The 25,936-nt window shown below is 57.5% G+C and overlaps 1 protein-coding gene across 1 annotated transcript; it reads right to left on the bottom strand.

Annotated features, from left to right (window-relative positions):
- Positions 1-539: 539 nt before the first annotated feature.
- Positions 540-13,474, bottom strand: FADS1 (fatty acid desaturase 1). Its single transcript, XM_055141041.1, has 12 exons — positions 13,088-13,474; positions 11,130-11,240; positions 10,545-10,742; positions 10,184-10,285; positions 9,940-10,068; positions 6,467-6,527; positions 5,149-5,225; positions 4,130-4,227; positions 3,405-3,501; positions 3,221-3,300; positions 2,994-3,119; positions 540-2,747 (listed from the first exon to the last, which is right to left on the bottom strand). Exons 1-12 carry the CDS (start codon positions 13,277-13,279, stop codon positions 2,696-2,698), a joined length of 1,323 nt encoding a protein of 440 aa, XP_054997016.1. The 5' UTR covers positions 13,280-13,474; the 3' UTR covers positions 540-2,695.
- Between the last annotated feature and the right edge of the window lie 12,462 nt (positions 13,475-25,936).

A 25,936-nucleotide genomic window follows, 5' to 3' on the forward strand; every position in this document is an offset into this window, starting at 1 on the left:
GGTAAGGCTCTTGCCTGGCACGTGGCCCGCCCGGGTTCAACCCTTCGCACCCCAAGCCCATCCTTGGAGTGTCTCCTGAGAACAGAGCCAGGAGTAAGCCCTGAGCACTGCCAGTGACCCCAGACGAGAACCAAAACATCCCCAAACAGCTACTTCAGGCCTAGGGAGGCAGGACAAGGCTAAGGCACTTGTCTCGCCTGTGGCCGACTTAGGTTTTGTTTTTTTGTTTTTTTTTTTTTTTGCTTTTTGGGTCACACCCGGTGATGCACAGGGGTTCCTCCTGGCTCTGCACTCAGGAATTACTCAGTGCTCAGGGGACCATATGGGATGCTGGGAATCAAACCCGGATCGGCCGTGTGCAAGGCAAACGCCCTACCCGCTGTGCTATCGCTCCAGCCCCTGACTTAGGTTTGATCCCCCGGCACCACGTGTTAGTCTGATCATGCTTGATCTCGAGCACCCTCCACCACCCCCAGAGAGACAGACTCCTGGGGACACACGCCCGCACGTCACCAATGAACAGCCTGGATTTGGTCAAATGCAGCTTTTCTATTTTACTTCATCGAGTCGTAACAAAGTTGGCACCTGGCAGAAATGCAACATGGACCGAGGGCGAAAGAAAACAAGCCTCCGGGGACGTAGGCAGACCCCAAACCACCCAGATACAGAGCAGGATATTCAGGAAGCGGATACAAGCGAGAGTCCTGCCGGGACCTGTGGCTCGGAGCGTCCGTTCCGAGCTGGTCGTCTGTCCGCGGTTGGCACGGAGAGCCCCGTGTCACCGCCAGGGACGGCCGCAACGCCACTGGTATCCCGCCAATACGGCAACTGGCTGAACCGTGGGCGGCAAGTCGTCAAAGGTGGTACCTGGCCCCGTCAGCCTCTCTGGCTTTGCTCCGATTGGTCAACCCGGGCCCACAGCTCGGGACTGTGACGGGATGTTGGGAGATGACAAGACGGGGGTGGGGGTGGAGGAACACCCCAGAGGGAGCACTCCCACCCGGGCTGCTGCAAACCAGGCTCTCCAGGGCACGGGGCCAAGCACTTCATTCCTTTAGCCACCCATTTCCCACCTTCTGTCTCCCTCCCCCGCCCCGTGTGTCTGGACAAGCCTGTAATCCCAACAGCTTTTCCCCCGGGGGTTGCCGTGAAGCCATGCCAACACATGCCAACGCCCTGGCTACTCTCACACCACGTGATCTCACCCGAGGCCCTGCTTCTTCCTGCTCTCAGCACACACACCCCTCCCCCCCGCCAGGTGGGGAGCCAGGCCTGGCGGCCCCTCCTTCCTGCTTCTGGCTGATCCGGGTTCACTCCCTGCATCCACCCCCAGGAGCGATCCCTGACCCCCACCCGGCACGGCTCAAAAACGAAGCTACAAGACCCCCCCAGCCCCCCACACCTCTGGGTATGTTTCATCCTCCACTGGTGTTCAAAATGGTCCCGTCACAGGATTTGGGTTCTAGAAACTGCCTCAGGGCCCGAGTTTCCCCGCCTATTTCAGCATTTCCCAGCTCCACCTCTTGTTTTCTTTTCTTTTTTCCCTTTTTGGGTCACACCGGGTGATGCTCAGGGGGTTTACTCCTGGCTCTGCACTCAGGAATTACCCCTGGCAGTGCTCAGGGGACCATAGGGGATGCTGGGATCAAACCTGGGTCGGCCGCGTGCAAGGCAAATGCCCTGCCCGCTGTGCTGTCGCTCCGGCCCCTCAGTTTCTTGTTTTTAAGGCAGAATGGCAGGCAGGAAGAGGGGGGAGCTTTCCTTCTGGGCGGCAGGCTAGGAGAGGGCTCTCGTCTCGGGAGCGCACCAGACACTCCGGTTTAGTCCCGTTCTTCGGCTGTGCTCGGGGCTTACCCGTCTGGTGTCACTGGACAGTGTGCAGAGGACACACGTGGGCTCGGGCAGATACAAGGCCAGTGCCTGGTGCCACATCTCCAGCTCCTGGAGAGTTATTTGTTTGTTTGTTTGTTTTGGGGGCCACACTTGGCTGTGCTCAGGGCTTACTCCTGGCAGAGTTCGGGGGACCATATGTGGTGCCAGGAATCAAACCCAGATCAACTGCACGCAAGCAAAGCACCCTAACCACTGAACTATCTCTTTGGCCCCCGAAGATTTTCCCTCCCCTGCCAGTGGATGGCCAGGACCGGCTCTTCGGCAGAGCCTCCTGCCTCGTGCTTGCTCGGGCCTTTTGAGCACAGGAGGCCCGAGTTTCAGCGCAAGGATCCTTCGGGGCCGAATATCCCGGAAGTGCCAGCACGAACCTTGGCCCGGATGCTGCCCCAGGAGCCCAAGACACCGGGGTGCTGGCATTGGCCCCTCCCTTCTGATCTCACTCCACAGGGGGCCACGCGTGGGACGGGTGCACTGCAGACCTGGGGGGGAGGGGCGGGGATTTTACAGCAGAATCTCCTGGTTGCTGGGCCCAGTGGTTGCTCCCGGTCCTCAGCCCGTCCTGCTCCTGGTACCCAATTTCCTCTACCCACTAGAAAGAAAACCCTAGAAACTCCCTCCCCGGCCCCGCCCCTTGCGTGGGGGCTGCCGGGTGTCCGGCCCGCCCTAAGTGCTGGGCCTAGAAGATAAAGGCAGGAGGTGGGGGGTCTGTGGCCCCCCGAGCGCCCCTCCCCTGGACGGTGCTGGTGGTGTGTGAAGCGCCCCTCGGCCGAGTCCCGGGCTCGTCCAGGTGGGGGCGCTGTGGTCACTGGTGGAGATAGGCGTCTAGCCACAGCTGCCCGGACTCCCTCAGCGAGCTGCAGGGCGAGACGGGAACAGCCGCTGGGGTGGGGGCGGGGGGCTGAGCCCACAAACCCAAGCACCCCCCCAAAATGAGGCAGTGAGACCCCCCACCCATCCCAGACCCCTGTGGCTGGCTAAGCGCTGGCCCGTGGTGCTGCTGTCACGACCCGGTGGGTCACCACCACCGTGGATAGTAGGGACAGACCCCCCTACCCCACCCTCCGCGTGTCCCCCATCCCCCTCCAGGCCCGGGAACTCACTGGACGATGTCGGCGAAGGCCACGAACAGGGGCTTGGACGTGTACGTGACGCCGTGCTTGGCACACAGGGACTGGACCAGCGGGGCCACCTTGTGGTAGTTGTGTCGGGGCATCGTGGGGAACAGGCTTCCGGGAACAGGGGACATGTTGTCAGTGACCATCTCCCACCCCACCCGGCCAGCACGACCCTCGCCCAGACGCCCGGGATCCCCGGTCTCCCGACTCACTGGTGCTCAATCTGGAAGTTGAGGTGCCCGCTGAACCAGTCATTGAAGGCGGATTTGTGGACATTGCACGTGGCCTGGAGCTAGGGCGGAGTAGGGGGGGAGCAAGGGGCCAGGTGAGGTGGCGGCGGCGGCGGCGGGAGAGGGTGTGCAGGCTGCCCCCTGCCCCTGCACCTCGGGGCCTCACCTGCAGGGACACCCAGTCCTTGTTCTGGTCTCGGTCGATGTGCATGGGGATGTGGTTCATCTGCGTCACCCACACGAACCAGTTGCTCTCCAGGAACCTGGGGGGGACAGTGCCCAGGCCGGGCCGGGCCCAGAGTTCTCTTTTTGATGCTCTTTGGGTCACTCACACCTGGTGGTGCTCAGGGCTTACTCCTGGCTCTGCACTCAGGAACTACTCCTGGTGGTGCTCAGGGGACCATATGGGATGCCGGGGATCGAACCCTGTTTGGCTGCGTGCAAGGCAAACGCCCTCCCTGCTGTGCTATCGTGCTGTCACTTATCACTCCAGCCCGGTGGGCCCAGAGTTCTCTCTCTCTCTCTCTCTCTCTCTCTATATATATATATATATATATATATTTTTTTTTTCTTTTTGATCACACCCGGCGATGCTCAGGGGTTACTCCAGGCTCTGCACTCAGGAATCACTCCTGGAGGTGCTTGGGGGACCCTATGGGATGCTGGGGATCGAACCCGGGTCTGCCGCATGCAAGGCAAATGCCCTGCCCGCTGTGCTATCACTCCAGGCCCAGGGGCCCAGAGTTCTTAAGGGCCTCCTGGATAACGGGCCTGACCTCACGCCCACCTGCCACGCCAGCACTGAGCCCCCCAACCCCGAAGCACACCCCCCTGTGCAGGTCTCTCACCCTCCCACACCCCCCTGCTCCCCACGGCGCCGTGGACTCCTACCTGACCAGGAGGAAGAGGCCCAGGAAGCCGCTGACGCCCAGCAGGGGAATGTAGGTGAAGGAAATGCGGACGTAGAAGGTGAGCATCCAGGCCAGGTCCTGCGGAGAGGGTGGGCGTCAGGCACGGGGCCCCTCCCTCCCTCCCTCCTGCCACTCCCCCGCCCCTGCATAAACCTCCCCAGACCCAGGCCCGGTACCCACGTCACTGCCAGCGGCTCCTCCCTGCCGAATCCCCCAGTTTCTAGGGTCACGGTCCCCCTCCCATGCTCAATGCACCCCAGTCCCCCCACCCCGCCCCCACCTCTCTCCGAGGCAGGCGCAGAGGCCCCCCCACCCCTCTACTCCTCACCCCTCCATCACGCGGCCAGATGAGGCTTCCAGGCCAAGGCTCGGGCTGGCCAGCGCCCAGGTCCCATGCGGGCACCGCACCCCCCTCCCCTGCCTGGCGCCGGGGCTCTGGGCTCCGCTGCCCCAGTTCCCAGGGTTCTGTCCAGAGGCCCCCACGGCCAGCTAGGAAACGGCCTCCACAAAGCGTCTCTGGCGCCTCTCCCTGACCCACACGGTCAGCCCCCTCCAGGGGCCCTGAAACTTCCACCCCCAGCGCCTCTCCAGTCCCAGAAGTTTCCCGAAGGGCCGGAGCGATAGCAGAGCGGGGAGGGTGTTTGCCTCGCAGTGGTTGACCCGGGTTCAACCCCCGCCATCCTACCGGGTCCCCCGAGCACCGCCAGGAGTAATGCCTGAGTGCAGAGCCAGGAGTAACCCCTGAGCACCGCCGAGTGTGACCCAAAAAGCAAAAAAGAAAAAAAAAAGAGCGAGAAAGAAGTTTCCCGACTGCCGGCCAGGCTGTCTCCTACCCCCCTGCCCTGAGCCCTGAGCCGCAGGCCTGGCGGGAAGGAGGGTCTGGACCCGGTTCTGTGACTGCTCTGATCGGGGCCGTGTCAGCCTCGGCACCGTCCCCCCCGCACCCGGCCTTGGGGACGGGGACAGCACCTGCCGGAGCACTGGGTCAGGGGCACTCACCACCCACTTCTTCCGCTGCACGACGAAGTAGAAGATGTACCACTGGAAGTAGAGGGGCAGCAGGGCGGGGGGCCCGACTGTGGACGGGGACGGGAGAAGTGAGGGGGCGGGTGGGGGGGAGTGTCCATCGGGGGCTGCCCGCCACCCCCAGGGGGCCTCCCAGGCCTTTCCCTGACCCAGCGGGGCCGTCCCTCACCTCTGCCGGCCCTGGCTGCCCCCTGCCCCCATTTATGTGTGTGAGGCACTGAGGATAAGACACTGGATGTAAGGTACCGTAAGGTGTGTGTGTGTGTGTGTGTGAGTGTGACTGTAAGGCAGAGAGAGTGCGTGTGGGGAACATGTGGGGAAGACACTATGTCTAAATGTCTGTGTGTCTTTGTGTGTTCACACGCAGGGAAGACACTGTATGTCTAAGATGTGTGTGTATGTGTTTGTGTGGTGTGTGTGTGTGCATGTGCATGCGTGGGCACGTGTATGTGTGTGTGTTCACATGCAGGGAAGACACTGTATGTCTAAGATGTGTGTGTGTGTGTATGTGTGTTTAAGATGCTGAGTAAGGCAATGTGCCTATGTGTGCATGGAAGCATGTGTGTCTGTGTGTGTTTGTGTGGTGTGGTGTGTGTATGTGTGTATACGTGGGCACGTGTATGTGTGTATGTGGTGTGTGTGGTGTGTCTGTGTGTTCACACGAAGAAAAGACACTGTATGTCTAAGATGTGCTTGTGTGTGTGTGTGTGTGTGTGTGTGTATATAAGATGCTGAGTAAGGACAATGTGTGTGTCCATGATAGTGTGTGTGTGTGTGTGTGTGTGTGTGTGTGTGTGTGTGTGTGTGTGTGTCCCTGCTGACCTCTCAGGGCCCCAGACGCTCACTCCTTAGCCCGGGGTGATGTCACTGCAGCTCTCCTGGGGACAGGCTACGGGAGCAGAGGGACTAACTGAGGGCGGGAAGCCCCCCGTACTCCTCTGCCCTAGTCCCTGTCTGCTGCCTCTGCGGGCCCCCCCCCCCCCCCCGCCTCAGAGCCCACCCCCAGCCGTGCTGTGAGGGCGGAAGGGGCCTCCTCCTCGGCCCAGCGCAGGCCTCCCTGTCCCTCACGCCGTGTCCCACAGGTGACCTTGACCCAGATCTCGCTTTGAAGAGGCTGGGAGTGAGGTCAAAAGCCTAATCAGGCAGGGAGGGAGGGGACACAGTGGGACAGGGGTGGTGATGTGTGTGTGGGGGGTGGACAGCTTCCTGCCACCACCCGAAGCGGCCTTGGCCCAGAGATTGGGCTCAGGAGACGGTGGGCACCTTCCCCGCCTCCCCCACCCCGACTCACTCAGGAAGAAGTATTTGTGCTGGTGGTTGTACGGCATGTACTTCTTCTTCTGCTTCCCAAGCTGTGGAGACAAGCGCACGGGGTCAGCACCAACACCCGCACCCCCGGCCCAGCCCCCTGGGGAGGGGGGTGGCGTTACCAGCTTCCTGGGGCCACCGGAAGGCGCCCACAGGCCAGCCTGACCCCCCGCCCGTTCTCAGAACCCCCCACTTAGCGACTCAGGCTCCTCTGCCTTCTCCCCTCCCTTCTCCCCTGCTGGTGCTTTTGTCCTCTCCAGGGACACCACCCGCACCCCTACACAGGCCCTCACGCCGCGCCCAGCGCCTGGCCCCGCCCCCTTAAATCCTATTGGCTCCATCCAGCTTCGGCAGAAGCCTCAGAGAACCGCTTGAAAGCCAAGTTTTTTTGTTTGTTTGTTTTTTGTTTGTTTCTGCTTTTTGGGTCACACCCAACGATGCACAGGGGTTACTCCTGGCTCTTCACTCGGCCGCGTGCAAGGCAAACGCCCTACCCGCTGTGCTATCGCTCCGGCTCGAAAGCCCAGTTTGAAGGACCCTTCTGGGAGGCCACGGAAGACCCAGCTGCCCCCGGTGGCGTCTCCTGTCTTGGTCCCGGTGAGATCTGGCCACCGGGGCCCGCCCGGGGCAGCCTATCCAGTAAGCCCCTCCCGCGCCAGGCGCTCCTGCTAGACCAAGCCCCGGGCCCCTGCCCGCTCTGGGTGCTGGTCTAGGCGACAAGTATGGCAGCAGGGATTTGGGGGCTGCCTCAGCGACTGTCCTGCGGCCATTCCTGGCTCTGCGCTCTGCACTCAGAGTCTGAGGCTCTGGGGCGGGGGGTGTGGGGAAGGCGGGGGGGGGGGGGGGGGAGGGGGGGCCGGTCGGCCACAGGCGGAGCAAGTGCCTGGCCTCCTGCTCTCTCTCCCCGGCCCGACACGTCTCTAGGAAGCCGGGCCGGGAGGAGTTGTGGGTGCTGAGGACACAGTCACAGTCCTCGGTGGGCAGCACAGGACTCGGACCCTCGGAGAGACGGTGGCCGGAAGGGGCGAGAGAGTCGTGGGTGATCCATCGTCATGATGGATGAAGATCAGGAAAACAAGACAGAAGGGAAGGCGGGCGTGGGAGGGGGGCGGGGGGTGGGGTCGGAGGTGGCGTCCCAGAGCCGGGGGTCAGACACGAAATCTGCCTCGTGTGAGTTGTGGAGGGACCTGGGCTGTGCTCCAGGGAGGCCTGTGAGATAGTCCAGTGGGTAGGGTGCTTGCCCCACACATGGGTCAACCCGGGTCCGATCCCCAAGACCCCTTCTGGTTCCCCGGCCAACAGTGATCCTGAACGCAGAGCCAGGAGCCGGGTGTAGCCCCCCAAAAACCCAAAATGAAACCCCAAATCCAGCTCTGGAAGGTCAGGAGGGGCAGGGGGGGCGCTTGCTCCCAGTGGGTGTGGGATGACCACCTGCTGGGTACCCCGCGAGGGCTTCTGCGGGGACACTGGGGTCCTGCTGGCTGGGCACTGGCGGAGCCAGGGAGCTGGACTTGGGGTGCGTTGGGGGACAGGGGGCGGAACCTTGCCGGGTGGAAGTGGGAGAGGAGAGTCTGGTCTGGGGCGACCTCTGGTGAAAGCTTCCCGCACCCCAGCAGGGTTGGGGAAGGGCCCCCCCACCACGGCCGCCCCCTCGATGGGCAGCCAAGGTCGTAGGCAGCCCTGCACCTGCACCCCCCGGTGTCCAAACCCTCAGAAGCCATCGAGGCGTCCGTCCGGGAACCCCACACCCTTGGGAGAGTTGGGGGTCGCTGAGGTGCGTGGCTGGGCGGCCAGGTGGGCACCCGCCAACCTGAATCAAAAGCCAGCTGTGGGGTGGAGCGATAGTACAGCGGGTAGGGCGTTTGCCTTGCACGCGGCCGACTCGGGTTCGTATCCCAGCATCCCATATGGTCCCCTGAGCACCACCAGAGGTGATTCCTGAGTGCATGAGCCAGGAGTGACCCCTGTGCATCGCCGGGTGTGACCCAAAAAGCAAAAAAAAAAAAAAAAAAACAAAAAGCCAGCTGTGCCCCCTCCCCAAAGGGCTGAAACTGGCCAGTGGCCGCACCTCCTGCTCTGCGTCTCAGACAGAGGCTCCGGGGACCCAGCAAGGGGCTCGACCCCAAAAGGACAGCGGGGCAGGAAGGTCCGTCCCACTCAGACACCCACTGGGATTATGCTTTGTTTATTTGGGGTGTGGGGGGCCACACCCGGCAGCACTCAGGGCTCACTCCTGGCTCTGCACTCAGGGATGTCTCGGGTGGGGACTCAGGGGGGGTGGGGCAGAGGGGATACCGGGGATCGAACCTGGGTCGGCCTCTTTCAAGGCCAGAGCCCTGCTCTCTAGACTGTGGTTCAGGCCCCAATTTCTGACCCTAGACGCTGAGTCCCAGAGGGCCCCCCCACCCCTCTGCCCAATAAGTAACTGCCCGGAAGTGGCTGGTGGGGACAGGGCAGGTCCCCGGCCTTGCACGTGCCACCCACAGAGGACGTGCTTACGGAGTGGGGATTGGGGCCACCCAGGAGGGGACTGAAGGCTTTGCAGAGTTGTCCGTGTGTCTGTGCCCTCTGGGTGAGGGGAACGGGCAGAATTCTGTACCCGGGGTCTCTGGACAAAGGGTCCCAGCATTCTTTTGGGTTGTTTTTTTTTGTTTGTTTGTTTGTTTTTTTTTTTGCTTTTTGGGTCACACCCGGCAATGCACAGGGGTTACTCCTGGCTCTGCACTCAGGAATTACTCCTGGCAGTGCTCAGGGGACCATATGGGATGCTGGGATTTGAACCCAAGTCGGCCGCGTGCAAGGCAAACGCCCTACCCGCTGTGCTATCGCTCCGGCCCCCCAGCATTCTTTTGAAGAACAGGGCTGGCCGTCCGCGTCTCCTTCTGCCTCGAGTTCGCTCAGAATTTGGCTCACACCCATGGCAGTCACCTCACACCCAGTGATGGGCACTCAGGAGGTCACTCGAGGTTGGGCCAGACGGGAAGCGATGCCCCTTGATGGAATGTTCCGGGCCCTGAGCATCTAATAGCAAACGAGCCCACCCCTGACAGAGAAGGCCTTGACACCGTGGGGCTTCGAGCGAGCGCTAGAGAGGGGGGTGTGGCCGACACAGGGATGCGTGTCCAAAAAGCACCCCCCGAAGACGGCCCGTGCAGGGGCCGGAGTGATAGTATAGCGGGTAGGGCGTTTGCCTTGCACACAGCTGATCCGGGTTCAATCCCCGGCATCCCATAGGGTCCTCCGAGCACTGCCAGGAATAACCCCTGAGCATTGCCAGGTGTGACCCCAAAAAAAGCAAAGATGGTCCGTTGCAGGGGCTTGGGGAGGGGGGTGAGGAAGAGGGGTATTCTCTGCGGCACGGCGGCGAGCCTCGAGCCTGCCATCTGCACTCCCACGGCCCACCCGCACGTGCTATACCACCCACCCTGCCCGCATCAGTGAGGGGTCCCCGCTCACCTCCACAGACAGGACCTTCCCCAGGGCAAAGAACAAAGGGTGCATGTTGACATCCGGGTCTTTGCGGAAGCAGTTGGGCTTGGCGTGGTGCTGGAAGTGCAGGTGGTTCCACCAGCTGGCCGGGGCCCCCTGGGGCACACATACCGCAGGGATGTGGAGGGTGAGAGCCGGGTGGGCGCGGGCAGGCCCGGCCCCTCTCGCCCCAGCACCGTCAGGGACCCGCCCCGCCCTCAACCCCACGGACCTTCAGCTGGCCCATCACGAACTGGTGCAGCAAGTGGTTCCACGCGGGCGTGGGGAAGACGGACAGGTGGCCGAAGTCGTGCTGCAGCCAGCCGGCCTGGGCCTGGGGGCAGAGGGCAGCGTGTGCAGTGTGTGCGTGCGTGGGGGGAGTGGGGGCTGTCCCCCCCTCCCTCCCTCCCTCCCTCCCAGTCCCAGAGCACAGCCTGGAGCGTTCCCCGGGTCACAGTTTGGGCCGGCCCCCCATGCAGGAAGCAGGGCCCCCGCACCCCCAGGAGGAACGGCCATGAGGACGCAAAGCCTCCGCGTGGCTCGGGTCCCGGCCGGGCCGGCTCTGTCTGCTCTCTCGGGCCCGTCTCCCTCACCTGCACGGCGCTCAGGAGCACTGCGCAGAGCAGGAAGGGCACGAGGGACGTGCCGAAGAACCACAGCGTGAGCCAGGCGGCCACGTCCATCAGCAGGATGTGTAGCAGGTGCAGCAGGAAGAAGACGGGGTTCGCCTTCAGGAGCCCCATCCGCTCCACGTTGGCCCGCAGCTCGCGAAACTCCTCCAACAGGGCTTTCTGCCGGGGGGGGGCAGGGGGGCAGGCCTGTCACTGGGCCCAGTGTTGCCCCCCCAGCTGCCCCCCCCCAGCCCCTCCAGCATGGCTGAGGGGAGGCCATGGGGAAAGGTGAGCCCAGCCCCCAGGAGCAAGGGGGCTGCAGGAGGCGCGGCCCGGCCTCTGTAGGGGCGGGTGACCTCTCAGCCTGCACGTGGGGTGGGGCGGCTGCCTGTCCACGGGGCAGGTGCGGGGACGGCTGGGTGCTGGGTGCTGGGTGCTGGAAGTCGACGGGCTCTGGGCCCAGCTCCCTCAGCCACTCCAGACAGGGGGCTCCGGGGGGTCCATCTGGCCCCCAACTCCCCGGCATGGGGTGGGGCGGAGTGGGGACAGGCAGGGGGGGGGTCTTACATTCTTGTTGGGCTCCAGGGTGGGCTGGTCCGGGGCCAGCTCCCCGATCAGGAGGGTGTTCAGGTACTTGCGCACCAGGCCTTGGTTGATGTGGAAGGCCGCGAAAGGTTCCTGCGGGAGAGGAGAAGAGGGTGGGCGTGAGGCGGGTGGGCGGGCCAGCTTCACAGACACCCGGAGCCCCAGCTCACCCTGCAGCTGGGTTCTGCTACCAGGAGCCCGTGAGACAGACCACAAAGAGGGGTCAGTTCTGCACCCCAGGACCTTAGGTAGAGCAGAGAAGCGGCCAGAGGGCTTGGCGGGATATGGAGGCATCTGGGAATTTCTCCGAGGCCCTTTAATATCTGGGGGGGAGGGGCATAGGACCACACTCGAAGGTGCCAGGGCTCTCTGCGCTGGGAAATGACACCTGGCAGTGCTCAGGCACCCTATGGGATGCTCAAGATGCAACCCAGGTCAGCCACGTGCCAGGCAAACACCCTCTCCGCTGCACTATATGTCACTCGGACCCCGGCCCTTTTTTTTTTTTAAGTTTTTATTTATTTATTTGGGGGTACACCTGGCAGTGCCCAGGCTTACTTCTGGCTGTGCTCAGGGCTTGCGGACCACATGGGGTGTCAGATCAAATCCAGACCGCGTGCAAGGCAAGCACAGTGCCCGCTGTGAGTCTTGTTAGCAAAGCCCTCTTCCCCCATAAACCGCGAGCCGGGGGACAAGACTCCAGTGTGTGAGCCCGGGAAGTTTGCACGCGCAGCGCGGATCGGGGGGAACTTCCAGGTTTCCCGGGAAACTCGGCGTCCCCCCCCCTCCCCGCCCCTCTGCCCGGGGCGGCGCCTTTGGATTAGGGGGAGGTGGGGCTCATCCTTCCTCGTCCCTAGGTCAGGCCCCAGGCCCGGCACGACGGCGGGAGCCGGGGCGGAGCCGGCAGCCTGGTGGCACCACGCGTCCCAGACCAATCGCCGGCCCCCGCCCCGGCCGCCCCGGCCCCCAAGGGCGCGCAGCGGGAAGCCCGGGGGCCGAGGCGGCGGCTCCGTGTGCGCAGGCGCCGGGCCACGCCTCGCCGCGGTCCCACTCTGCCGCGGGACTCCGGGGGCGCGTGCAGCCTCGGGCCGCGGCCCCACCCCCGCCCCGGACCCCCGGCGGATGGTGGGGGGCGCGACCACCCACCGGATTGCCATCCAAACTCGGCCGCGACGGGACGGAACCCTGGTGGCCCCAGGCACACTTTGGGAGAGCAGGGGGTGGGGACACCGGATGGTTACACCGCGGGCCCCAGATGGGACTGGAGAGGCACAGAGGGGCAGCGCGCGGACGCTCCGACCCTTGGGTCCCAAGACCCTAGAAGCAGCTGGGCCGGGGCTGGGGTGCGCCTGACCCCCCAGGGTGTCCCTCCTCCCCCCCGCCGCTGCCCCAGGCCGGCCCTAGAGCCCAGGGTTTTCGGCGAATGGCTGGGGCTTGGGGAGGGTGGTCGAGGCCGCTCCGGAGACCCTCACTTGCAGCTCGCCGCCTTTCACCCCCCAGTGCCCCAAAGCCCATCATAACCCTACCCGTGCCATCACCCGGGGCAGGGAGTCCCGGGAGCGGCGCGCGCAGGTGGCTTCCCGCCTCGGCCTAGTTGGTTCCCCAAGGGCGCCTTCTTCTCCCGCGGCCAATGCGCGCCCTTCCCCGCCAGCAGCGCGCGGGACAGCCCGGGGCTGTCCCCTTCCTGCCCGGCCAGCTCCGGGCCCTGCCGAGCCCAGAGACGGCCGAGCTGGGCCGGGCGCCGCGGCCCCTTTGTTCGTGCGTGCACACGCTGCAGGCCTGCAGCCCACCCCCGGGCTCCCGGGGGTCCGCTGGCACGACGCCCCGCTTCTCCCGTGGCGCGGCACATCAGGCAACAGGTCCCCTGCTGCCCGCGGTGCCCGGCTGGCTGCGGTCCCGAGCCCCCACGCCCCACCCCCGGCCGGGCAGCGCGCGCTCACCGAGGCGTCCTGGCCCGCGTAGTGGCTGATGACCCGGGAGCCCCCCGGGTGGCGGCGGACGAACTCGCTGATGTCGTACACTTTGCGGTCGATCACCAGCCATTTCTCCTTCTCGCGCCCGGAGCGCTGCGCCACCTCGTCCCAGGTGAAGTAGCGCGGGCCGGGCGCCTGGGCCGGGGATTCGGGAGCCATCGGGGCTGGGGTGGGGGGGGGGTGGCTCGGGGGTGGGGGCCTCGGAGACGCCGGCTGGCTGGCCAGGGGCTGGCCGGCAGCAGCCAGGAGCAGCCGGCGTGCACGCGCTCGGAGTCCCGCGGGGTGGCGCGCGCCGGGCTCGGAGCGGGTCCGCTGCGCGCGTCCGCCCGCCGCGCCGCCTCCCTCGGCGCGCCTGGTTTTCAGCCGTCGGGGCGCGGACCGCCGGGCCGCCCAGCGCGCGCTGCCATTGGCCGAGCCGCGTGGCGCGACCCCACCCCTGCGCTCGGCCCCCCGCGCGCTCCGCGGACGCCCCTGCCCCACCCCTTCTCTCGCCTCCGGCTCGGGGAGGGATGCGGTGCTGGACCGGGCTGGGTGGGCAGAGGCCGGAGGGAGGGCTGGCCCGAGGGTGTGTGGGGGCGCTGCTGTCTCAGCATCTGATCTTTGGACGGGGTGGGGAGGGGGGGGAATATTTGAGGGGCGCTGACCGGCAGCCACCCCTTCCCCTCTGAGGAACTCCACATTATCATTATAATTATCACTATCCAACGGTTCTGCGGCCTCCCGGTAAGAGTCCCCACAGTAATTTGCTTCAGAAACGGCTAATTGGGGGTTTGGGGGTGGGTGGGGCTTTTGCGGGTGTTCAGGTCTTTCTTTGCTCTGTAGGATAATAAAAAAATGCCCTACTGGACCGGAGTGATAGTGCAGCGGGATAGGGTATTTGCCTTGCATGCAGCCAACCTGGGATCGATCCCCTGCAACCCATACCCCAAGCACCGCCAGGGGTAATTCCTGCGTGCAGAGCCAGGAGTAACCCCTGAGCATCGCTGGATGTGACCCCCAAAGCAAAAAATTTAAAAATAAAGAATGTAACCCTGCTATGCTTGTATTTTGTGTTGGTTTTCATTTTTTATTTTTTCCCCTTTTTTGGTGTTTGGGGCCCACCTGACAGTGCTCAGAGCTTTCTTCCTGGCGTGCTCAGGGATTTTAAGGGGTGCAGGGGATCCAAGCTTGGTGAAAAGCAAAGCCTTACCCTTGTCCACTCACTGTCCTATCATATCTGCCACTCACTGTGCTAGCTCTTCAGCACCTGATTTGCTGTTTTCTTAAATGTTATTATTGGTTCTTTTTTTTTTTTTTTTTTGCTTTTTGGGTCACACCCAGCGATGCTCAGGGGTTACTCCTGGCTTTGCACTCAGGAATTACTCCTGGCGGTGCTGGGGGACCATATGGGATGCCGGGGATCGAACCCGGGTCGGCCGCGTGCAAGGCAAACGCCCTACCCGCTGTGCTATCGCTCCAGCCCCTTAAATGTTATTATTATTTTTTTTTTCCAGCCACATCCAGGGTGCTCAGGGTATATCCTTGACCTATGGCCACTGATCACTCCTCTCAGGGCAAGGGGAACCATAAGAGGTGTTAGGAATCGAACCCTTAATGGCGTGCAAGGCAAGCACCCATTGTACTATCTCTCCGTTGGCTTCGATTTCGTGTTTTTTTTATCTGTCATTAGAGTTTTTGTTTATTAAGAGTAATTTATTTACATATTGGGCGTGTAGAATACCAAACCGAAATATGCTGTCTACTGTACACAAGCTTTATCATTTGTTACTAATATCCATGATATTCAGTGGTTGCGTACAGATGGTATGTGTTTCTCAGGCATAGCTTTTTAAAATTTTTTTATTGAATCACCATATGGAAAGTTACAAAGCTTTCAGGCTTAAGTCTCAGTTATACAATGCTCGAACACCCATCCCTTCACCAGTGCACATAGTCCACCACCAAGAATCACAGTATATGTTCCCCCCTTCCCGATCTCCCATCCCACCCCCCGCCTGTGTTGCTGATAAATTTCACTTTACTTTCTCTTTACTTTGATTATATTCAATATTTCAACAAAAAATTCACTATTTATTTTTTGGAGTTTTCCCCCCCTCCAAGTCAGAACTCAGGCACATCTTTTGTCTATGCAGAGCAAAAATATGGAACGCTTCACGAATTTGTGTGTCATCTCGGTTTCGTTTTTGTTTGCTTTTGGCCCACACTGGGTGATGCTCAGGGGTCACCCTTGACTCGGCATTCAGGAATCATTCCTGGCCTTACGTGGGGATGCCAGGGATCAAACCCATGTTGCCCTTACACAAGGCACTACCCTACCCGCTGAACTATCACTCCGGCCCCTCTGAGTTTGCTTTCAAGTAGAGCAAGACCCTTCACTGTATCACAGTCATCCCATTGCTCATCGATTTGCTCCAGCGGGCACCAGTAACGTCTCCATTGTGAGACTTGTTACTGTTTTTGGCATATCGAATACGCCACAGGGAGCTTGCCAGGCTCTGCCGTGCCGGCGGGATACTCTCGGTAGCTTGCCGGGCTCTTCGAGAGGGACGGAGGAATCCAACCCAGGTCGGCCGCATACAAGGCAAATGCCCTACCCACTGTAGGGCTATCACTCGGAGAGCAAGACCCTTAAAAAAAAAAAGAAAAAAGAAAAAAAGGAAACGGTCCAGCCTCCCTGACCTCTGGGAGCCCCGATGTGAAACACTCTGGTCTTCAGGCTGAGGCGTCTCTGCTGCGTCCTGGAGAATCAGCGTGCTTGAACAATTTTTTGTGTGTTTGTTTGGGGCCGCAGCTGGCAGTATTCAGGGGCTACTCCTGGCTCTGCACTCAGGAATCACTCCCGGCGGGCTCAGGGGACCACATGGGATGCCCGCCCAGGTCCAACCCGGTCATGCGCGTGTGAGGCAAGTGCCCTTCATGCTGTGCTATTGCTCTGGCCCCTGCGTTTTCTCTGATGGGCTCAACAAATGCTTCTTATAAATCCCTGACTTAAAAGCCAGACGCAATCTTGGGGTTGTGCAAACGTCAGCTGGGTTCATTCTCAGACCAGCCCTGGGAGGCAGAAGCTTTGATTGACTTCATCACTTTCAGGCCAGGGAGCAGCTCCTGAGTGGTTTGAAACATTTTGGGGGGTGCACATTCTAAGCAGCCTGCCAATGTGTGGCCAGAGGTCCAAGGTCAAGTTTCAGCCTTGGAGCTAGCGACAGCCCTGGATTCTGCAGAGATGCAGAAGCAGGGGTGGGGGTGAGGGGTGAGGGAGATGGGGGGCTAGGTTTCTAGTAGAAACAGATTTTAACCCATTTGGTCCTTCCTGGTAGATCAGATAAAGGAGGCAAGTTTGGGGGGAAGCTTCAGTTCCGGCCGTCACTATGTAGCTGCCCTTCTGTGAATCAATTCAATCAATTATTTTTTGTTTGCTTGCTTTTTTTAGCTCTTGGGATCACACCCGGCCATGCTCAGGGGTTACTCCTGTCTGTGCTCAGGGAACCATGTGGGAAGCCAGGGATCAAATCCTGGTCTGCCACGTGCAAGACAAATGCCCTTATCGCTGTACTATTGCTCCAGTCCCTGTAAACCAGTCCCTTTTTGTGAAACAATAATTATAACCAATCTTGCCCTATTTCGCAGAGTACAGCAATAGTCAGAATATCATTTGTTCTCTTTGATGAAATAATTTTACTCTTAAGAAAATGGGGAGCAGGCAGATTGTGCCAAGATTTTTTTTTGGGGGGGGGTCATACCTGGCGATTCGCAGGGGTTACTCCTGGCTCTGCACTCAGGAATTACTCCTGGCGGTGCTCAGGGGACCCTATGGGATGCTGGGAATCGAAACGGGTCGGCCGCGTGCAAGGCAAACACCCTACCCCGCTGTGCTATCGCTCAGCCCCTGTGCCAAGATTTTTAAAAATCTTTTTTTTTTTTTAATTTTTTAAATTTATTGAAGCACTGTGAGAACAGTTACAAAGCTTTCGGGTTTAAGTCTCAGTTATAAAATGATCAAACACCCATCCCTTCACCAGTGCACATTTTCCACCACCAAGATCCCAGTATACTCCCCATCCCACCCCTCCCCCTGCCTGTATGGCAGATGAGTTTCACTTTACTTTCTCTCTGCTTTGATTACATTCAATATTTCAACAAAAGAGCCACCATTATTATTTGGAATTTTCCCCCAACAATCAGACCTGCCGAAAAGGCATCATTAGGTAATTTGTTTTCTGTTTTGTTTTTCTTTTTCCGCTTTTTGGGTCACACCTGGCAATGCACAGGGTTTGCTCCTGGCTCTGCACTCAGGAATTACTCCTGGCGGTGCTCAGGGAACCATATGGGATGCTGAGAATCTAACCTGGGTCGGCCACGTGCTAGGCAAATGCCCTACCCGTTGTGCTATTGCTCTAGCCCCAGGTAATTTGTTTTCTATTGCTGATTATGAAGAGCATATGATGTCGCATGACCGAAATAGCGGCTGCGTGATTTTGAAATTTTGATATTTTAATATCAGTGTTACAGAAAGCACTGTAGCACTGTTGTAATGTCTCCATTGTGAAACTTGTCGTTACTGTTTTTGGCATATGAATACGCCACGGGTAGCTTGCCAGGCTCTGCCGTGTGGGTGGGATACTCTCGGTACCTTGCCGGGCTCTCCGAGAAGGATAAAGGAATCAAACCCAGGTCGATTATGTGCAAGGCAAATGCCCTACAAGATAGCACAGCGGGTGGGGCGTTTGCCTTGCATTTGGCTGACCCGGGTTCAATTCCTCCGTCCCTCTGGGAGAGCCCAGCAAGCTACCGAGAGTATCCCGCCCATACAGCAGAGCCTGGCAAGCTCCCCATGGCGTATTCGATATGCCGAAAACAGTAACAACAGGCCTCACAATGGAGACATTACTTGTGTCCGCTCGAGCAAATCAATGAACAATGGGACAACAGTGCTATAGTGCTACAGATAGTTTAATAATTAGGTCTGGAGGGATTTCCGCCAAAAGCCGCTGGGTTCCGAGATTCATTTGTGTGTCTCTGGGACCATGGCCATTAAGAAGCTCAATAAGTAGCCGGAGGAGCCATTCATGGGCAGCAACTCGGGGTCTCAGTGGGGTCGGGGAGAAAGGCCAGTTCCACCCCATATCCCGTGAGGCCCCGTGTGTCTCGTCACTGCTGGCTCGTACCTGACTGTCCAATAGGCTCTGGATAGGTGAAAGGGACAACACCTTTTCCCACCTCGGGAGGCCCCGCACCGCTAGCTTAATGCAAAGTCTGGACTCATTTTTGCCAAAAGCCGCTGGGTTCCGAGACTCTTTTGTGTGCCTCTGGGATCATGGCCCTTTTGGAGCTCAATTTTCTTTTTCTTTTTGGGTCACACCCGGCGATGCTTAGGGGTTCCTCCTGGCTCTGCACTCAGGAATTACTCCTGGTGGTGCTCAGGGGACCCTATGGGATGCTGGGGATTGAACCCGGGTCGTCCGCGTGCTAGGCAGACGTCCTCCCCGCTGTGCTATCGCTCCAGCTGCCTGGAGCTCAAATTTTTAAGAACCTTTTTTAATTGAGTCAAGTGGGATACACAGTTACAAAGTTGTTCATGATTGGGATTCAGTCATACAATGTTCCAACACCCGTCCTTTCACCAGGCAACATTTCCTACCCACTGTGTCCCCACCTCACCTGTCCCTGCCCCCGAAGCCTGCCTCTGTGCTAGACTCTCTGTCTGTCTGTCTCTCTCTCTCTTTCTCTCTCTCTCTCTCTCTTTCTCTTTCTCTCTCTCTCTCTCACACAGAGACACACACATTTTCCTTTTAGGCACTGAAGTTTGCAACACTGTTACCGAAAGGGTATCCTGCATATCACGTTACCTTCTCTCAGCACTCAGTTCTTTGTCCAGAGTGATCATTTCCAACTATCATCGTCACCGCGGTCCCTTCTCTGTCCTCACTGCCCTCCCTCTCCCGCTTGGTGGCAACCTTCCCACCATGGACCAGTCCTCCTAGACCTCCCTTCTCCTGTTCTTTGGATATTATTCACAGAAACCGCGGCGGCCGAAGCATGGCCACCTGCCCCACCCGGAGCCAAGTCACAGCGCCATCAGACACAGTGCCATGGCGGCAGTGCGCACTGTGGCTCATCCACTGTGGGGTACTGTCAACCAACCATGGGGTGACCTGGGTCTTGGCGCAGGTGGTTCGACCTGGCACAGACTCTCCGCCATAGGGCCCTGCTCTGCCAGCTGCTCAAAACCCTCTGGGCACACTCCAGCAACCTCAAGGAGATCAACCTGAGGCCGCAGATATCCCAGAGATGCAGGCAGGGGCGTGTTCGTCAGTGTGCAGATCGTTACAACATGCCAGTCGACCAAAAGCTTGCATTCGGTAGACTGGGGACACCTGTCAAGGCCATTAGAGGCTGCCCCCAAAGCCTCCGTCCCTCTCGGAGAGCCCGGCAAGCTACTGAGAGTATCCCACCCGCACGGCAGAGCCTGGCAAGCTCCCCGTGGCATACTCGATATGCCAAAGACAGTAACAACGATGGTCCTCATTCCCCTGATCCCTGAAAGAGCCCCCAGTATGCCATCGAGCTATACTAGCACACGACAGGGATGAATGGAGACGTTTCTGGCGCCTGCTCGAGCAAATCGATGAACGACGGGATGATAGTGATACAGTGATACTCACATACTGTGTTTTTTGGTTTTGTTTTGTTTTGTTTTTGTGTCCCGCCACCAAGTGCAATTGTTCTATGTCTGATCATTTTATGTCTTCTTCCCCTAAATCATTTTGCTCAGCATGGCCCTTCCCCCCCCACCTCACCCCCCACCCTTGCCCTTTTTGCTACACCTGGCTGTGCTCAGGCCTTATTTATTCCTGGCTCTGGGCTCAGAAATCACTCCCCATGGAAATTGGTGCATAGCATGCTATGCCAGGGGTCGAACCCACCTCGGCTACGTGCAAGACCAATCAATGGCTTACCCTCTGTTCTGTCTCCAGGCCCCGCGCCAAGATATTCATAGCAAATATGTTAAATCGACAGTCTTAGAAGTAACCACCGGTCTGACACGAAGGAAACGGTCTGGCCTGCTGGGATGGAGAGCACAGCGCCACTCAAAGTGAACCCACGGCGAGGAAACGGTCAGAGGGAACGTGGCAGGGGGAAGGCCCAGACCCTCACCCACAGGAATGAGAAGAATCCGTGGGTGTGGGAGAGCAGGAGGAAATCTGCTGTGACTGGAGCATGTCATCCTTTAACATCCTTAAGGAAATTGTGTCCCCCTAGGACGAGGCTTAAAATCATTACACAGAATTAAAAACAAACCCGTCTTGCTTAAGCTACTTCCTCCAGGGAATGCTGTGGGTAGCAACTCTCCTATGCCTCATCAATTGCCAGGAGTGGAAATTGGTGAACCTTTCTGGAGAAAAATAGTGGGGGGAGGGCATTTTTTTTTAACTTAGCTATGTATTTACTCTTTTATTTTGGTTTTGGGGCCACACCCGGTGGTGCTCAGGGGCTTACTCCTGGCTCTGCACTCAGGGATCACTCCTGGTGGAGTTCTGGGGACCATATGTGGGGTGCTGGGGATTGAACCTAGGTTAGCTGCATGCAAGGTAAGCACCCTCCCTGTTATACTAGCTCTCTAGGCCCCCCACCTTTTATTAAAGTTTTGTTTTGGGGGGCTGGAGTGATAGCACAGCGGGTAGGGTGTTTGCCTTGCACGCGGCCGACCCGAGTTCGAATCCCAGCATCCCATAGGGTCCCCTGAGCACCGCCAGGGGTGATTCCTGAGTGCATGAGCCAGGAGTGACCCTTGTGCATCGCCGGGTGTGACCCAAAAAGCAAACAAAAAAATTTTTTTTTTTATTGAATCACCATAATATACTCCTTTACAAAGCTGTTCATGATTGGGTTTCAGTCATACGGTGTTGTAGCCCCCATATACACTCCAGGACTATCCATTTCCCAGCGCCTGTGTCCCCAGTTGCCCTCCTGTCACCCCTCCCCCCTAGCCTGCCTCTATGACAGACAGCAGGAGCACACACAGTAGGCATTATGGTTTGCAATACAGGTATTGGTAGGTCATTAGGTATATCCCTTTACCTACTTTCAGTATTTAGTCCTTATCCAGCTTGATCATTTCAGTTATTGTCATGTTGTTTCCTTCTCTATCTTATCTACCCTCTCCATACACCTGTGGTAGGTTCCAACCATTGGTCCGTTCTCCTGACTTTTGTTTTCCTTGGCCTTGGATGTTAGTCTCATGCCATTTTTTTTTTTAATATGCCACAATGAATAGAGTCATTTTGCATCTGACCCTTATGAGCACTGCCAGGAGGAATTCCTGAGTACAAAGCCAGGAGGAATCCCTGAGCATTGTTGGGTGTGACCCAAAAAAGAAAGAACAAAAGAAGATAAATATAGAGGCCGGAGAGGTAGTACAGGAGGGCTTTTCATGAGGTGTGGTGCCCCCCCAAATATAGGAAGTAAAAACATTTTTACAGGGCCAGAAAGCTAGTACAGCAGGTAGGGCGTTTGCCTTGCACTAGGATGACCTGGGTTCAACCCCCAGCACCACATACAGCCCTGCTAGCACCACCAGGAGTGAATCCCACAGCACAGAGCCAGGAGTCAGCCCTGAGCACCGTGGGGCTGGTACAAAAAAGAAAAAAAAGGGGGTTATTGATATTCATATACCGGAAGGCCAGCATGTGAAGCCCACCCTTTCACAGATAAGGGGGCTGAGACAAAGTGCTAGATCCTAGGGCCGGAACAATAGTACAGTGGGGAGGAGGTTTGCCTTGCAGTTGCCTTGCACGAGGCCGACGGGGTCAGTTCCCTGAGCATCTCCAGGAGTGACTCCTGAGTGCAGAACCAGGAGTAACCTTCGGGGTTACTCAAATCCCTTGAGTCAGGATTTCCCCAGGAATGTCCTGCCCTTGGCACTTGTGTGAACCCTGTGGCTCTCTCGGTGCTCAGTACAAAGGATGTCAACAGAAAAAGAAAGGCCTCAGGTTAGGTGGGAAAGGCGGGTATTTTGCAGGTATGGAAATGAGGCTTTGCAGGTATGTGATAAGCGTTTTAGTCAACACAGAAGGTCTTTTTTTTTTTTTCTTTTTGGGTCACACCCAGGGATGCACAGGGGTCACTCCTGGCTCATGCACTCAGGAATTACCCCTGGCAGTGCTCGGGAGACCATATGGGATGCTGGGATTTGAACCCGGGTCGGCCGCGTGCAAGGCAAACACCCTCCCCACTGTGCTATCGCTCCAGCCCCAACGTTTTTAGTCAACACAGATAATGGATGATGAGTCTTTCCTCAGGGTGATGCTGCAGTGGAGCTGGAGCACTGTCCTAGCACTGTCCCATTATCCTGTCTGCTTACTGTCCTATCCACTCAAACGGGCACCAGTAGTAATGTTTCCATTGTAAGACTTGTTGTGACTGTTTTTGGCTTATCGAATACGCCACGGGGAGCTTGCCAGGCTCTGCCGTGCGGACGGGATACTCTCGGTAGCTTGCCGGGCTCTCCGAGAGGGACAGAGGAATCGAACCGGGTTGGCCGCATGCAAGGCAAACGCCCTACCTTCGAAGTGCTATGTATGTGCCAGGCAGTGAAGCTAGCAGATGATAAAGGACATGCCTTAGGCTTAATTTCTTGGCAGACCACGCCTCCTCTCATTTCCGGAGCATTTGAAACAAGACTCTGAGTCACCCCACAGGTGTCCACGCATCCAGGAAAAGGAGACTGCTCTTGGCCGATTGCCAGGACTCTGCACTCGGCACCGTCCCTGGCTAGAAGGAGTGCCTGGGATCGAACTCGGGTTGGCTGTGTGCAAGGCAAGTGCCCTGCCCGTGGTTCTATCACTCTGGCCCCATGATGCCGAGATTCTAAACAGGAGGGGGCTTGTGGCCATGGGAACACTCTGCTTGTTGCTCACTTTTGCTGAGAGCCTAAAACTGCTCTTTGAAAACGTCTATACAAAAAATGAAGGCAGGGGCTGGAGTGATAGCACAGCGGGTAGGGCATTTGCCTTGCATGCGGTCGACCCAGGTTCGATTCCCAGCATCCCATATGGTCCCCTGAGCACCGCCAGGGGTGATTCCTGAGTGCAGAGCCAGGAGTAACCCCTGTGCATCCCCGGGTGTGACCCAAAAAGCAAAAAAAAAATGAAGGCAAATTGCAACCATTTGCCACCAAAGGGCTGAGGGAGTTTACCGGGAGAGTTGAAAGGCTGAAGCAACTTCTTCGGGTCCAAGAAAATCACACTAGATTGACACTGTAGGCTGGTACAAGAGGGTGAAAATCACCAGCAATGGTGCATCCACGGTTAAAAGAAAATACTTTTTCCTCCTTATTCACTACGCTTCATTAAAGATGATTAACAACTTAAAGTCTAGGGTATGTTAACTCAGACTGTGATGAGTTTTATAAATGTATATTGTATTCCTGGAAGTAGTCGTGGAAATAAGGAGTGTATCTAAAAAACTAGTGGACTTTTATTTACTTTTTAAATTTCTCTTTATTTTTTTTTAAAAACTTTTTGGCTTTTTGGGTTACGCCCAGCGATGCTCAGGGGTTACTCCTGGCTCTGCGCTCAGGAATTATCCCTGGCAGTGCTCAGGGGACCCTATGGGATGCTGGGAATCGAACCCGGGTCAGCCGCATGCAAGGCAACCATCCTACCCGCTATGCTATGGCTCCAACCTGAATCACCTTTCTTTAGATTAATGAAAAATAAAAAGTTAGTGGAGGAGAGCATGCTCAAAAACAAAGCTGAAGGAACGATAATGCAGTAGGGAGGGTGGGGTGCCTGTCTGGCCCACTGCAGAGCTAGGGTTGATCACCACCACCCCTTATGGTTCCCCGAGCTCACCAGAAGTGGCCCTTGAACACAGCCGGAGGAAGCCCTGAGCACTGGAGGGGGTCCTCCATTAAAAGAATAAAATAACAAGTAGAAAGGGTGATGATAGTACAGCAGGCAGGGTATTTGCCTTACACCCGTGAGACCCTGGGTTTGATTCCCGGCACTGTTGAGGGTGACCCCCAACCCCTGAGCCAGAAGTAGCGCACAGCACAGACGAGTAAGGTGAAAAAGTAAAATACAGACAAAAAAGTTGGAGGGGGGAGGAGTTTGCACTACAGAGAAATAAGCCCGTTTAAAATAAAATTTTTGGTATGTGAATGCATATATTTTTGAGTTGTGTATGTGTAGATATAGGTAGATCACTATATCACTGTATGACTGTCATCCCGTTGTTCATCGAGTTACTCGAGCGGGCGCCATTCGTCCCAGCCCTGAGATTTTAGCAGCCTCTCCTTACTCATTTTTCCCAAAGATTGGAGGCTCTTTTCAGGATCAGGGGAATGAGACCTATTATTGTTACTGTATTTAGCATATCGAATATGCCACAGGGAGCTTGCCAGGCTCTTCCATGCGGGCAGGATACTCTCGGTAGCTTGCCGGGCTCTCCAAGAGGTGTGTGTGTATATATATATATATATATATATATATGTATATATATATATATATATATATCACGATCACGAAACCCGTTAATCACCGATTTCTCGGGGCAGGAAATATATGTATATATTTAAATACAAATATATATGCATATAAATATATATGTTTATATGTATTTATATGCATGTGTTTATATGCACATATATGCATATAAATATATACATTCATATGTATATATGTTGATATGCATATATAAATATGTATATATGTAATATATGTGCATATATGTGTGTATACATATAAATAAATATATGTATATATTTCCCTTTATGATGATGTGTCGCGTGGCTCAGGAATACGTTCACTCATACGTGTGGCTCAGCCTGAGCGTGTGGAAAGTGGCTTGGAGTGTGGTGGTGGGTGGGTAGTGGAGGTGTCTGCTGGGGCTGGGTCCCTTGGGGTGGGGAAGGCTCTCACCCGCCCCCCTCTTGGGTATAGGTAGATAAGGAGGTATAGTGTATATCCCCCCCCCCAACACACACACAATTTGGGAGTTTGACCCTCATATGTGAGCTGATAGGAAAAATGCAGCTTGTGTGTTCACGGTAAAGTAAGTCGGTTGTAAGTCTCACTGTCAAGTGAGTCTGTTTGCCCACGTCAAGGAGTGAGCGGACGATAGTGCTGAGAAGTGAAACCTCCAGTTGAAAAATAAGCCCAGAGAGGCCATCGTGGAGGGCGCTTACTCTGCATGCAGCCAACGACCTGGGTTCAATCCCTGGCATCCCTGACGGTCTCCTGAGCACCGCCAGGAGTGATTACCGAGTGCAGAGCCAGGAGGAACCCCTGAGCATCACCGAGTGTGGCCCCCTCCCCCCCAAAACCAAACCAAATGGAGACCAAGAAAAAAAAAAGCTGGAGAATGGGAGGAAATCCAGAAATCCCATGAGAAGCCGGGCACAAAGGAACAACGTTTGCCAGATGCTGAAAAGTAAAACGGGTGTCAAGACGCATCAGAGCAGGCTTGAGAGAAAGCAAACAGGAGGAAGCTTTTAATTTTAAGTGAAAAAAGAAACTCTGGGCCCGCGGCAAGCAGTGCTCGCTCGGGCAGCTGCCTTCCGTCATGAAGCTGGTTCTCAATCATCCGTCCTTCCCAGAGGAGACGCTCCAACCTGTCTGCTCGCTTATCATTCCGTCAGCGCTCCCTGGCCCGGCTGGGGAGTCCGGCCAGCTCCAGGGCTTCCCCGAGTAGCGGAGTAGCGGCGTTTTTAACGTCCTGATATCCATCGTGGAAGTCCAATATCGGGGAAGCGATAAGCCATATCAACGCCAACCGTCACCCAGCTGGAGGGATAATTCTCATTTATATCAGATG

This window comes from Sorex araneus, chromosome 6, assembly GCF_027595985.1.
Source record: "Sorex araneus isolate mSorAra2 chromosome 6, mSorAra2.pri, whole genome shotgun sequence".
Classification (NCBI taxonomy): Eukaryota; Metazoa; Chordata; class Mammalia; order Eulipotyphla; family Soricidae; genus Sorex; species Sorex araneus.

Coding starts and splice junctions, on each gene's coding strand:
- FADS1 (XM_055141041.1), bottom strand. CDS start 13,279: ATGGCTCCCGAATCCCCGGCCCAGGCGCCCGGCCCGCGCTACTTCACC. Junction 5,226..6,466: donor GCACAAATACTTCTTCCTGA/GTGAGTCGGGGT, acceptor CCCCGTCCACAG/TCGGGCCCCCCGCCCTGCTG. Junction 2,748..2,993: donor GCCTTCGCCGACATCGTCCA/GTGAGTTCCCGG, acceptor CTCGCCCTGCAG/CTCGCTGAGGGAGTCCGGGC.